Source organism: Ceratotherium simum, chromosome 6 (genome assembly GCF_057802395.1).
Source record: "Ceratotherium simum simum isolate JZ-2026a chromosome 6, ASM5780239v1, whole genome shotgun sequence".
Lineage (NCBI taxonomy): Eukaryota > Metazoa > Chordata > Mammalia > Perissodactyla > Rhinocerotidae > Ceratotherium > Ceratotherium simum.
Genome location: NC_141905.1, coordinates 45,535,024 through 45,547,614, shown reverse-complemented (window position 1 = coordinate 45,547,614; position 12,591 = coordinate 45,535,024). Strand labels below are relative to the sequence as shown.

At 33.4% G+C, this 12,591-nt stretch overlaps 1 protein-coding gene across 7 annotated transcripts in view; it reads right to left on the bottom strand.

Moving 5' to 3' along the window:
- The window catches only part of PCDH15 (protocadherin related 15), a 1,681,754-nt gene that overhangs the window by 21,947 nt on the left and 1,647,216 nt on the right, over positions 1-12,591 (bottom strand). For all 7 annotated transcript variants that reach the window (XM_087432193.1, XM_087432194.1, XM_087432195.1 and 4 more), the window contains 2 exons: positions 7,658-7,876; positions 3,873-4,025 (listed from right to left, as the gene is read on the bottom strand). In XM_087432193.1, the coding sequence (XP_087288319.1) occupies positions 3,873-4,025; positions 7,658-7,876 (372 nt within the window). The remainder of the gene's footprint in view (positions 1-3,872; positions 4,026-7,657; positions 7,877-12,591) is intronic.

Sequence of the window (12,591 nt, the reverse complement as noted above, 5' to 3'; positions counted from 1 at the left end):
TGTAAGGAAACAGGTTGTGACATTGCTTTCATGAGAAAGATGTTTTTATAGTTCTCATCACTACTTCAAAATATAAAAGGCCAAATAACACTAATCTACTGAAACAAGACATTACTTTCATGTCCCTGTTCTCAACAAGGCAGGACAGGAAAAGCTTGAAAGCTGTGAGTAGCATGAGAAATTTTCATTTTTAAAAAAGGTGTCAATCTGTACACTGATTTTTTTTTCATTTAGCTTGATACAGCGAAGTATCCATGACCATACATAACAGTTCTCTTATGTATAAATCACAGTTCTCCAAATTGCAGATCAGCATTTTGGCTAACGATTTCATATTCTTTGCCTTGGTTGAGGATGCTCAGAGCTGACTGTTTTGGGGAAAGGATCCTTAGCTGTATCTAATTCAGTACCTGTCCATTATCTGTCATCTCAGTAATTCTGTCCTGGAGCTAAAAGTACTCTCCTATCTGAGATAAAGCTTGCAAGAGAATACAGAAAGAGATTCTCTATTCTCCAGATTAAGAGAATTAAAGTCCCCAAGGACAGATGGGAGATTTCTCTCACAGAGTTCAAAATCACAATTGAGAAATTGAATTTATGCTAGAATCTTGACAGAGATTATTTTCTTCTGTTTCAATTTTATGCTTATTCTGTCTAAAAATATTATATTACATAAATAATATTGTAAATAAATTGTAAATATTACAAAGAAGAAGAGGGGCTGTTGGTATTTCTTTTGAACATGATCTGGATCCAATTTTTAGTCAAGACTCACTTTAATGAAAGATCTATTAATATAACAGTTTTGATATCACTGAAAGATTTGCTCATATGTGGACATTGAGCCTTAGTAGCTGTGAGTCATAAATAAAATTGATTAAGGCACAGAGCACAAATAAATGCCTCTACTGAAAGCATTGGAACCCTTCCCCCAGAAAGGCTGGGGGACTTGTAGCTTTGAATAGTCTCTCATTATACTTTGCTCTCAAGCTCAAACTGAATAAGAGATCTATTTTTTTATTGTTTAATATTTACCCATATACCATAAATGAAAGAAAAGGGAAATATTTTGAATAAAAATTAAATAGCCACATTGAAAAATTAGGATGACAGGTGTGGCAAAAAAATGATACGTAAAGCCAAAGTTGTTATTGTGTCCTTTGGCAAAGATACAAACTGCAAAAGAGAATTCTCACAGGTGAACTCCGGGTGTCAGGACCACGCGAATCATTCAGAAAGAGCAGACAGTTTGAATTAAACAGACAGCAAACACTTGCTTTTCCTGATCTTGAAAAGTCATTTTTGAAACACAGGCTTGACATTATAAAGGCAGTTTTTTTGTGTAGATCTGTTCTTGGTTTAATTTTTCTTGGAGAGAACTATCTATACAATGATACCATGTCACTTTTGATTGAAAGATATCTATAAATATTTTTAACAAATTAAAAAGAAGAATTTTGAAACTCTCTAGATAGGCACAGGTACTTTCAGTGGGAACACTTGTTTAAACTCATGTGATTTCAAGATATCAAAAGGGAATGAAGTGCGGACGATACAACTTTCTTTTTAAAAGTAGATGACTCCACAGTAGAAGATGAAGATTACTGTATATATAGTAAAACAGCACTTAATCTATTCTATTGCATCTTTTGTTTCTAACGCCCTCGTATTAGAATGATATTATTTACTTACTTATGCCTATGTATCCACAGGTGAGAAAGAGAAAACATGTGATAGAAAAAGAAAAGTTTGAACTATAGTTAATTTAAGATGATTATGAAAATACTAACAGGAACTTGCTTTAAACACTTAATATGTATATCCAAAAAAGAACATGCATTTTTATATTTTCTTTGTATTTATTCATAAGAATAATATATAATAATGTTTTAGATAAAATCATATGGCATTTATTTGGTTGTCTTATCACATAAAATTATATCTAGCTATCTAATTCCTATACATAGGTAAAATTGACCTCTACTAAACATGGATGATTTCAATCCTAGAATAAAATTTTGAAATGAGATTCTAAGAACCGCTTCTATGTCTTAACAGAAAACTTAGTTCACACTGATTTATAAAAAAGATATAAGTATTGCTTGGAAGAAAGTAAATCTACAAGCACTATGATGACAATTACAGAGTATTGTTGAATCCATATGAAGTTATTAATTACTTTGTGAAGCTTTTTTTTTCAAAGTGACCTTTGACTTTTTTTCTTTTAAAAAATATTTGACAATAATTCATTTGGGGCTAGTTCATTTTCTAGTAACTTATGACTAGAATCCCTGTAAAAAGTTTTTGAATAGATAAGTTAAACATTTGTTAAAGATAATTAAATGTGTAGAACTTAAAATACATGTTAGAATTCCAAAACCTCTACTAAGTCTACCACAACTTTTCAAATAAAAATAGTCCTTAAGTGTTGCTATTTGAAAATTATCACCATCAAACTACAGAGATTCCAAATAATGTTACAGTATACTTGCTTTTTAAATGAAAATGAATATATATCCCTCACTAATTCCATATAAAACACACTTAACTTTACACATATTTTTTAGTTTCTAAACATTTTTTCTGGAGAGAGGTGGTTAACGCAATCAAAGAGAATCAACTCATATTGGCTCAATTCCTACATTCACCAATAATTCAAAAAGAGACCGTTGTTTTCAACTTATGAAAAAAATGAAAAGAAAACTATATTTAAAGCATGACTCCTGTATTATATTATGATTTTAGAAAAAGAATGCCAAGCATTTTTTTAATTCAATTTTAGCATTAAAATGTACAACATTAAAATCACTTTTAACGTTTTTAAAATTATTCTTAACATAACCTGTATAATAGTATTAATATGGCAAATACTATTGATATATATGTTTAGAACCAGTTTTCCTATTAAAAACTAAATTTCATAATTTTTGAGGCTTGCTTTACTCCTACTAGTAAATGCTAGAAGTGTAACACAGTAGAACAACGTGTTTTAGCCCCTCCACCCCACCAAATTCCAGTTAATAAAAGATTTTCTGAATTTAATTTAGTCATATTCAAAATTTTATAATAGCCTTGGTTGTATTGCATTTCACGTCCAGAAATAGTTATTCTTGAATTTTTAAAATACAGACGAGTTAAATATCTCCAAAAGGAATCAGATTTTGAGTGACGCATCATTATAGAAACAGCTGTGAAATCCTTTAACAATAATTTAAAAGTCTCTTTCAAAAGTGATGATTTAATATTGCTTAGAGATTCTAAATAGTATAGGAGAAATATTAAGCTATCACAGCAGTCTTTTTTGAGAGTAATATAGTGAAAAGAGTATCATCTAAGTGGTTGAGTATTTAATATTTAATTCTTTATTTTCATTCAGATTTTAATTACTCTATTTTATGACATCCTAAAATAGTGTCTTAGAAAAGTCTGTATTTTAGACCATAGAATTGGTTTTTGATTACCAAGTAGGAGTTGGCTTTTGATACCAAATCAGGAATTACTATGTTACAATTGTCCTTTATTCTCCTCATTTCCTATGAGAAAGGAAAAAAAAAATTCAGAACCTATTTTTAATTTTGGGGGGAAAAAGTCTGCATGATTCTGAAGGTTTAGAAATTAAATATAATATCCAAGCTATTCATCTGCAAATGTCTCCTCAAATTGAATACTTCCTTTCTCTTAGTTTTTTTTTAACTTTTTTTGTTTGGTTTTGGTTATTACTCTTCAGTTTAACTTTTCTTAGATTCTCTTCTTAATTTTCTGTTTAAAAAATGTAATAATCAAAGTAGGCTATAAACTGCATTTTCACATCAGGTTGAAATTCAGTACTCACCACACATTTACTTCTAAAAGTACCTGAAAGGTCTACTTACATTGTGCTGTCCCCAAGTTCTTCATAGAGATGCGCACCCGGAGGCGGCGGGGGTGGTGGAGGTGCGGCCACTGGTGCCGGGGCGGGTGCTGCTGGTTTAGCCGCGGGTAACGCGGATTGGATTCGTGCTGTCTTGCTGCACTCAGCTTGGCGTCTTTGGTAAAGTAAGGATGTTTGGTAAAACTCATTTTAGAAATGATATGCTTATCAATAGGCTACCTTTTAATAATAATGTACAGTTAAGGGACTAACCTTAAAAATATCTTTTACAGGGCCAGCCCTTGGCTTAGCGGTTAAGTGTGCATGCTCCGATCCTGGTCGCCAGGTTCGGAACCCCAGGTGCGCACCGACGCACCGCTTGTCCCGCCATGCTGAGGCGGTGTCCCACATACAGCAACTAGAAGGATGTGCAACTATGACATACAGCTATCTACTGGGGCTTTGGGGGGGAAAAAAAGGGGGAGGATTGGCAATAGATGTTAGCTCAGAGCCGGTCTTCCTCGGCAAAAAGAGGAGGATTAGCACAGATGTTAGCTCAGGGCTGATCTTCCTCACAAAAAAAAAAAAAAATCTTTTACACAAGTATTTGAATTTATAAACTGATATAACTACAAAAGCATCCCCACAGGGGATCATTTACCAATACTCCATTTCCCACAGTTCTTAAAATACTTACTCTTTGAATAGTGGGTAGAATTCACTAGAAATATTTGCAAAGTTAAATGATAAAAAATAGTTTTATCATTTTATCATTTGTAGATATCATAATATCTATAAAAAATAGTATAAATAATAATAGTATAAAAGGGAGAAGGCAAAATATTTATTAAAATGTGATTGATAATTGGTAGTTTAATGGATCTCTTTCATAATGTGAGGCATACAGAAGATAATTTTCCTTTATTATTCATCTTCTATTTAAAGAAAAGTTTTTTATGATTTGAAACTTTTTTTTTTTTTGCTGAGGAAGATTCACCCTGAGCTAACATCTGTGCCAATCTTCCTCTATTTTATACGAGGTTCGCTGACACAGCACGGCCACAGACTAGTGGTGTAGGTCTTCGCCAGAAACCAAACCCAGGCTGCCAAAACAAAAATTGCTGAACTTAACCACTAGGCCATGGGGCTCGCCCCAGAAACATTTTTACATTAGTTTACAGAGGCTCTGTAGGTGTGCATATTTAGGAGAGAGATTTGGTTAGCTTTTATTTCCTTTGGATTCCCAGAAATGACTATGATTCTTGCATCAGAGCTAGGCTCTTCTTTTTGACTGTCCTGGACCTTAATTGTTAATTCCTTCCTCAAAACCAAGATCTCAAAGAGTAGAAGCTATCAGAGCAAACTGTCTTTTTCACATTTCTTCCACTCATATCAAATTGTGTAAAACCAGCTCAATTCTATACATACGAAACCACAAGGGAATTTGAACTAAAAAATATATGCCTACTACAAACAAAAAACAGACAAATAACGCATGTTTCTGGGCAGGCTGACTACTTTATCTGTTATATCTGGGGTTTCTCTTTTCACATTACATAAAATCATGCGCAAAATATTAGTAATTATACTTACACTTTAAACCTGTTTGGGAAAGCAATGAGTAAGAAAAAAAGAGAAAGCTACATTAGAAATACTGCTTTCATAATATTTTCACATCTGATTTATTCTAAATTATGAATAATTTACTGGTCAAACTCATAATGACATAGACTTAATGACACAGTCAGAAAACTAAGTATTTCAATTCAGAAGTGACAAAGGTGAGCATTTTATTATTACTGTCACAGTCCTACAAGCTGTTAAAACATTCATTACAGGAAAACAAAGAAATGAACTAAACGGAATAAGAAAAACTGGATTAAAACATGGATATGGGAATTTCAACTCTGATAGAGAAATGGAATATTAAAGACGATTCGATCTTTATAATTGGCTTCTTGGGTTACTGCGCTTGAAGAACGTGAAAGGAGTGGAGTCAGGCAACAAGCCCTGATTATACTCTTGGCCTCACTTTGAAGCTGAAACTAAGATTGGAAGGTGCCACTCCTGGGTGATGAATTCATGACACTATTTTTTCATATTTGCTTCTTCCTTTGCCATGCATAGTAAATTTCAAAGATACATCTTAATATAAAAGAATAACTATCCATTTCAATCTTATTTACAAGAAGGTACAAAAGTTAGATTTTTAAATATTAGAACTTTGACACATGAGCATTGCAAAACTCATTTTAATTCCGTTAATCTATAAAAAGCAGTAACTAAACTTAACTCCTCGAGTATTGAGCTGATTACTGAACTAAAAAATAATTAAATCATCTACAAAATGTTCAAATATTAAGCATCCTCATTTTTCATGTAAATTTCAGACCACTGAGTATAATATCCAGGATGCTTCAGTTTTGATCATTGCAGTGTATGTCAAATATAAGAAGTTTTCTCACTGATATTATTGCTAGCAGGATATAATAAAGCTCTTTTGGGAAATAGTTGGGTGAAAAAGAATAACTGTAATACAGATTAGATTTAACATGAAAACTAATATGGGGTTGATGATTTAATAATTTAAAACAATTTGTCCATATTAAGTTTGTTCATAGGCTTTAGATTTGATATATCAAGGGATTTGTTAAGGATACACTGAACTCTAATATATCAACCTACACATTATATTTGCAACTTCACATTGCTTTTGTGATGGAAAATATTCCTATAGCGTTTTCATGCAGAGCACACTTTTCATCTTTCAGGTTGGAATTACCTTACCCTATTTAATTCAAAAGAAAGTTCTCAGTGTTAGAGAACAAAGGTAACAGTTTAAGAATATATAAGGACTATTTTAGTCCTTTCCCTGTAGATATTTTACATGATGAATAGCAGTTCTACCATTATTTCTTATTGCTTGTTATGTCAGTAGTTTATGTAATTTATGATTCCTGTTATTTATTTTCATTTTGTGGCACCCTCAGGGCTACCGCTCTTCTTAACCTATTCCCCAATTTTTCACCAATCATCGTCAAAATGGTTACACTTAAAATGTGTAGCCCTCTATCACACAGGTTCCCCAAACCTCGAGTCAAAAAAGAATAGCTTACTAGCCTACCTCAAATATAGATGTTTAAAATACTTATAATTATTTGACTACTTTGAAGGGCCTAAATAAGAAAAATATAGATATTTTAAATGGACGTATTTGCCTATAGGAACCAGAAAAACTTAAGGCCTGTGCAGCCAAAATATGCTGTCAGATGTTACAAAATAGATTCTAGCAAAGCTACCCAGGAAGGAAGAAACCACATGGAAAATTACATATGGTGCGCTATAATTTTTAAATGATTTTGCCAACGCTGATCATCTGTACAGAAGTAAATTTAACCATATGGACAAAAACCTATCATGACAATGTGCTTAGGTTACAGACCTTCCTTTGGAACTGGCTGAAATGGGTATCTATATATGACATTCTACTGCTTTTTCCCTAAGATACCCATTACCTTCTCTCCCAAGGCTCTTAAACCTGATGAAGAGCAGAAACAAAGCCACAGGAGCTAACCTAATATTCCTGTTGGACGAGATTGTATTAAGAGCACAGGAACACTGAGGCATTTGTGAAAAATGTATTGGAAGTTTGTATTGTTTTCCCTTAAAGGAAGGTCCTTTGGTACAAGAAGGATACAGCCATGCCAGGATGGTTGCACCATCAATATTTTACAACTACAAAGCCATGATACCAGACATGGTTCCTTCTTGAGGAGCTATCCACATGTAGCATTCATGAATACGTACTGTCTGTAGCTGACCAAAACCACCAAGATGGCAGGAATACAGCAGAGGATGATGATGAAGGCCAGAGCCAGCAAGGCCCCTTCTGTGTAGCCTAGACTTTCTCCTCGCTTTTTAATGCTGGTCACTGCCTCTGGAGTCCGGATCTCCAGGATGCGTCCTCCTTCCCCATAATACGGCTGAAAGTCTTTATTGATATCGAGCAGTTTGCCATCCAAAAATCTTGATTGTTAGATAAATAGTAAAATCAATGATGTTAATCGAGAAAGGTCTTTTTCAAAATAAAATCTTTTTTATAATATCTTTTAATATTTTCTTCAGTTTAAACACAAGCTGAGATAGAAGTCTTATCATGAATAAGAAAAGCATACATAAAAAGCAAGAGCAATAAAAAAGACTAATTACACATCTATATACACATATCAAAGGTATTAATAACAATGTGCTTTCAAATTTGAGGAAAGTAATTATCAATATCATGAACTTAATATCACTATGTTGAGATAATTTACATTATTAAGTTCTTCAAGTGGAATAAAATATAATAATATTCTAAATTATGTAGCATGATTTAAAATTATATCTGTACATTTTATCTCCTTGGGTCCTCAGAATAATCCTGTAAAACAGAATATTATAATACTGAGTTACTGCAGACCACAAAGCTACACAGTTATGGAAACAAATCTGAGACATCAACCCAAACCTTCAGACTCAAAGTCTATATTTGTGCTCAACCAGAGCATCTTAAATGTCAACACTCTCAAATCTCAAACCAAAATGATGTTTTATGGGCAATGGGTGAACAAATTAAAAGGTGTTTTCTGCTTATAAAGAAAGACTGAATAAATGTTGCAGGCAGCAAATCAGTGTAGGTAGTCAGAATGCCAAGAACTGGTGGTCAATTTAACCCAGTAGTTCTTGCAAATCCTTCCTCTAAATAATGCAATTCCAATAATGAGCATTGCATTAGGGAAGAGAATCAAGAAATAATTGTTACTTAATTTTATTAGAATGAACAATTTTGTTACATATTTTATGCTGTGATTAACAAGTAATATTTTTTTTTCAAAATTCCTTGGGAACATTTGAATAATCCTTTACAAATCCTACAATATTGATGCAACAATTGTGTTCTTAATACCACAAAACCACTGTCTTAGGTATTTTTTGTTTTGAATTTTTAAAGATTTTTATCTATAAAGGTCAAATGTCTTACTATAGAAAATTGAAAAACACAAAATAATTCAAAAGCAAAATTACTCATAGGCCCACAATGGAAAGACAACCACTGCTAACATTTTGGCATACCAAGTCTAATCTTTTTTTTGCTATTAATAAATGTTTTTATATACTTGTGATTATACAGCATATATAAAGTAAAAAATATTACTTTAGAAATATATTTCTTAATATAAAAAGACCATACTTATGTTGAAAATATGAAAAACACAAAGAAATATGAAGGAAAAATTAAAATGGCCCAAAATTTCATCGTCAAATGATAACCAAAGATGCTGCACTTGTGCATTTTAGAGTCTATTTTATGCCTTTTGACAATTTTTATTCTAATTTTCCAAGTGCATGATGACTTTATGTCTAGTTAACACACTGTTTATAGCTTCCAAATAGAAAAAATAAAGAAATGCCTGATATTAGATATGAATTTCACTGGGTCGTTTATTAGTCTTCCAATTTAAGAAAGCTAATGGCTCAGATAATTCAATTTTAGTTTTAAAGCTACACACCTTTTTACTTGAGTTACCATAACATAAGGCAATTAGAATGCTTTTTTCCTTTACAAATATGCCTTTGTTGATGAAAAATATACTTTTTATAGCAATTTTCCTAGGTCATTTTTAGACATGTTAATAAATATAATAAAGGTTTAACCATTGTTCAAAGTACTAGAACAGAATAGAATAATAAAACTTTTTGTTTGAGTTGTTTATCAGATAAAGTAAGAAATTCCAAATGACAGATTAAGTGCCATGTCACAAGAAATATATTATTAGAAACTGGGAAGGATTAGAAGTAGAGAAAGATCATTAATTGCAGGGATAAATTTACCCCTATCATGCAAAACCCACTTGACAGATCACAATTGTATTGGATTCCTGCATTTGATATCCAAACTACCTAAAGGAAAATTTGTTAGTCTTTTTACATGACACCAGCTCCATTATTTAGATATGCATTTTGATTTATTTCTCAATTTAGGTAAATGTCATAAGTAATTGTTTACTAGAAGAGTTGATCCCTTTTGAACTTATACCTGGTCTAGAAGATCTTTCTTTTTGCTTTATACATGCAAAACAACTTGCCTAGGTAGAAGACCATGTCATAACATTTTTCCTTAAAATATTATGGATTTGATTCCATTGCCTTTTGGCATTTTATCATGCAAGAGGAGATGTGTAAGGCTTATCTTAATTTTTGTTCTAATTGTCATTTTTATTTCTGTTTCAGTGATTTCAAAACATATTGAGATACTTTTTAAGGACACATGACAACCTTTTCATTGATTTTGCCTGTAATGTAATGAAATATTTTATTATATTTTCAGTTTTGTTTCTGGTTAACTGCTACAATTTTTACTTCAGAGATGCCTGCTATTATCGGATTGTATCTTAATTGCCCTCTAAATATATTTTGACCTCTTTTATGATTTTATCTCTTTTTTGTTCATTTCCTTAACGTGCTATGAGCTTCTTGTGTATACATTTCATATTGCCAATTTATGTTTCAGATGTTTTCTCATTTCAGGCAAGGTTGAATCCAGACATTCAATGGATTTTAAGAGATTTTCTCCCTGAGATGCAAAACTGGCCTAAAGAACTTTCAGGCTTTTGTTTTATACTTTTTCTAATTTCAGAACTCAGGACTCTACTGTCTCCTAACATCCATGGCAGTCCTTAAAGAAAGAATCAGATTGGTCCTCCCTGGAATGTGCGCTAACCCACATCCAGTCCATGAGCAGAGGATGGCATACTCCAGTTGGCCTGAGGGGGGGGGCACTTCATCAAAGCCCACCACCATGTTGGAGAGGGTCAATTCTTACTATTCTCTCATGGAGTTCTTTTACCAGAAACAAGGGAAGGATTCAGGGCATGTAAAACTCAGACAGCATTTTGTTGTCCCATACCATCTTGCTTTCTACTAAAAATATTAAATTGTTTTCCAATGGTTTCTGTAGGAAAATATTTCCAGAAATATATTGTGCCTCTGAGTCATCAGGATGTTATTTCCTTTACTTTGTTTTTTAGTATTTATCACTGATCCCCTTTTTCCCCTGCTTACTTATCCTAGAAAGGAGATAGATCCGTCAGATTCAACATCGATGAAGAAATGCGATTTTCTCCTTATTCTCATCCACAGTCTACTGAGCTATTGATTGAAAACCCTTCTTAAGTCTAAGGGTGAGGTGCACAGATCCCTTCCCGTTATCTAGCCAACATGAATTGACTACTGCTCTGTTTTCCTGAAATGAAATAGACTACTAAATCACTTCTGTGTCTTCTGATTTACTCAATCAATGGCGCACACGCAAACACGTATTCCTGCCTCCATTTTCTTGTGTGGAACACAACTCTCAAAGTACAATGGATAACCACCAGTCTACCCTGCCTGTTACCTTGATGATTTTGGTGTTGCGATATGGATGTAGAAATAAAGAAGGGAGAGCAGGAGAATGTACTCTGTACTTCACAAAGCTCCACACCTACACGGTAGAGGGGGAGCTGCCTATTTCCTTGGTAGGTACACAATCTGCGTCTCTGCAACAGGTTTCCTGAGTGGGCAATGGATAACACATCTGCCCACATCTATTCCACTTGGATAAGGTTGTTTTGCTTAATAAAGCAAATCAGGGGTAGATCCCTATTTCCTCTATACAGTTCCACAATTACTTTAACTAGATTCTAATAATTAGTTTTCCACGTATTTGAATTTTCAGTATTCTGAATTTTTTCTAAACTTAGAAAGTTGAAAGAAGCTTTATCATAGCTTGGTAGTCAGATTCCATTTTAAAGTATAAGTGTGTTTTTAAACACTGTATTTTTTTTTTCCTGAGGAAGATTCACCCTGAGCTAATATCCGTGCCAATCTTCCTCTATTTTATATGTGGGTCACCGCCACAGCATGGCCACCAATGAGTGGTGTAGGTCCGTGCCCAGGAACCAAACCCGGGCCACTGAAGCAGAGTGTGCCAAACTTAGCCAGTAGGCCAGGGGGCCGGCCCATAAACACTGTATTTTTAAAAGTAGTTTGTAAAGTATACAAGCTTTCTCTACTTTCTTCTTCATCTCTCATTTACCATCAGGACAGACTAAGGCTGGACATATAAGAAATGTGCAGAAGCCAAAAGTGTATTTGCTTTTTTAAAAATTTAATTAAGTTTTATTTTAAAGTAATATGTTTCTGCTTATGATATAGAAAGCTACATGTAATGACAAAAAGTCTAGATAATGTTAAACCATAAATTTTTTGCAAGCAAAAAACCAAATTCCAAAGAGTGACAATTTCCTCCACAGTGAGATGAGACCGTGCATTGTTTTACCTTTCTCAGAGCAAAGTAAAAGCGGCTGCCATAAAAGCAAATAAAACAAATCAGCTAAAATTTTAATAAGTTTTTAAAAACTAAGCGTGTACCAGCAGATAAGGTTAAAACAAGAGATCCACAAACATAAAGGGAAGGGACAGAGGTTGCACTCGCTCTCAAACTCTTCTCAGGGGACCTCCATAAGAGATCAGGAACAAGGCAGGAAACAAGAGAGAACTCTTGTTTGAGAACTATCCCTTCATAGTGCAGGGATATAGGAAGTAATCAGCTAAGGCTGGGGCACTCTGCAATTCCCTGGATCCGTATCTCACACAAAGCAAGAGCCTTAAGCCATAGAGAGAGAAAGACAAAGTACTCCTACCCTTAGGGCTCAGGT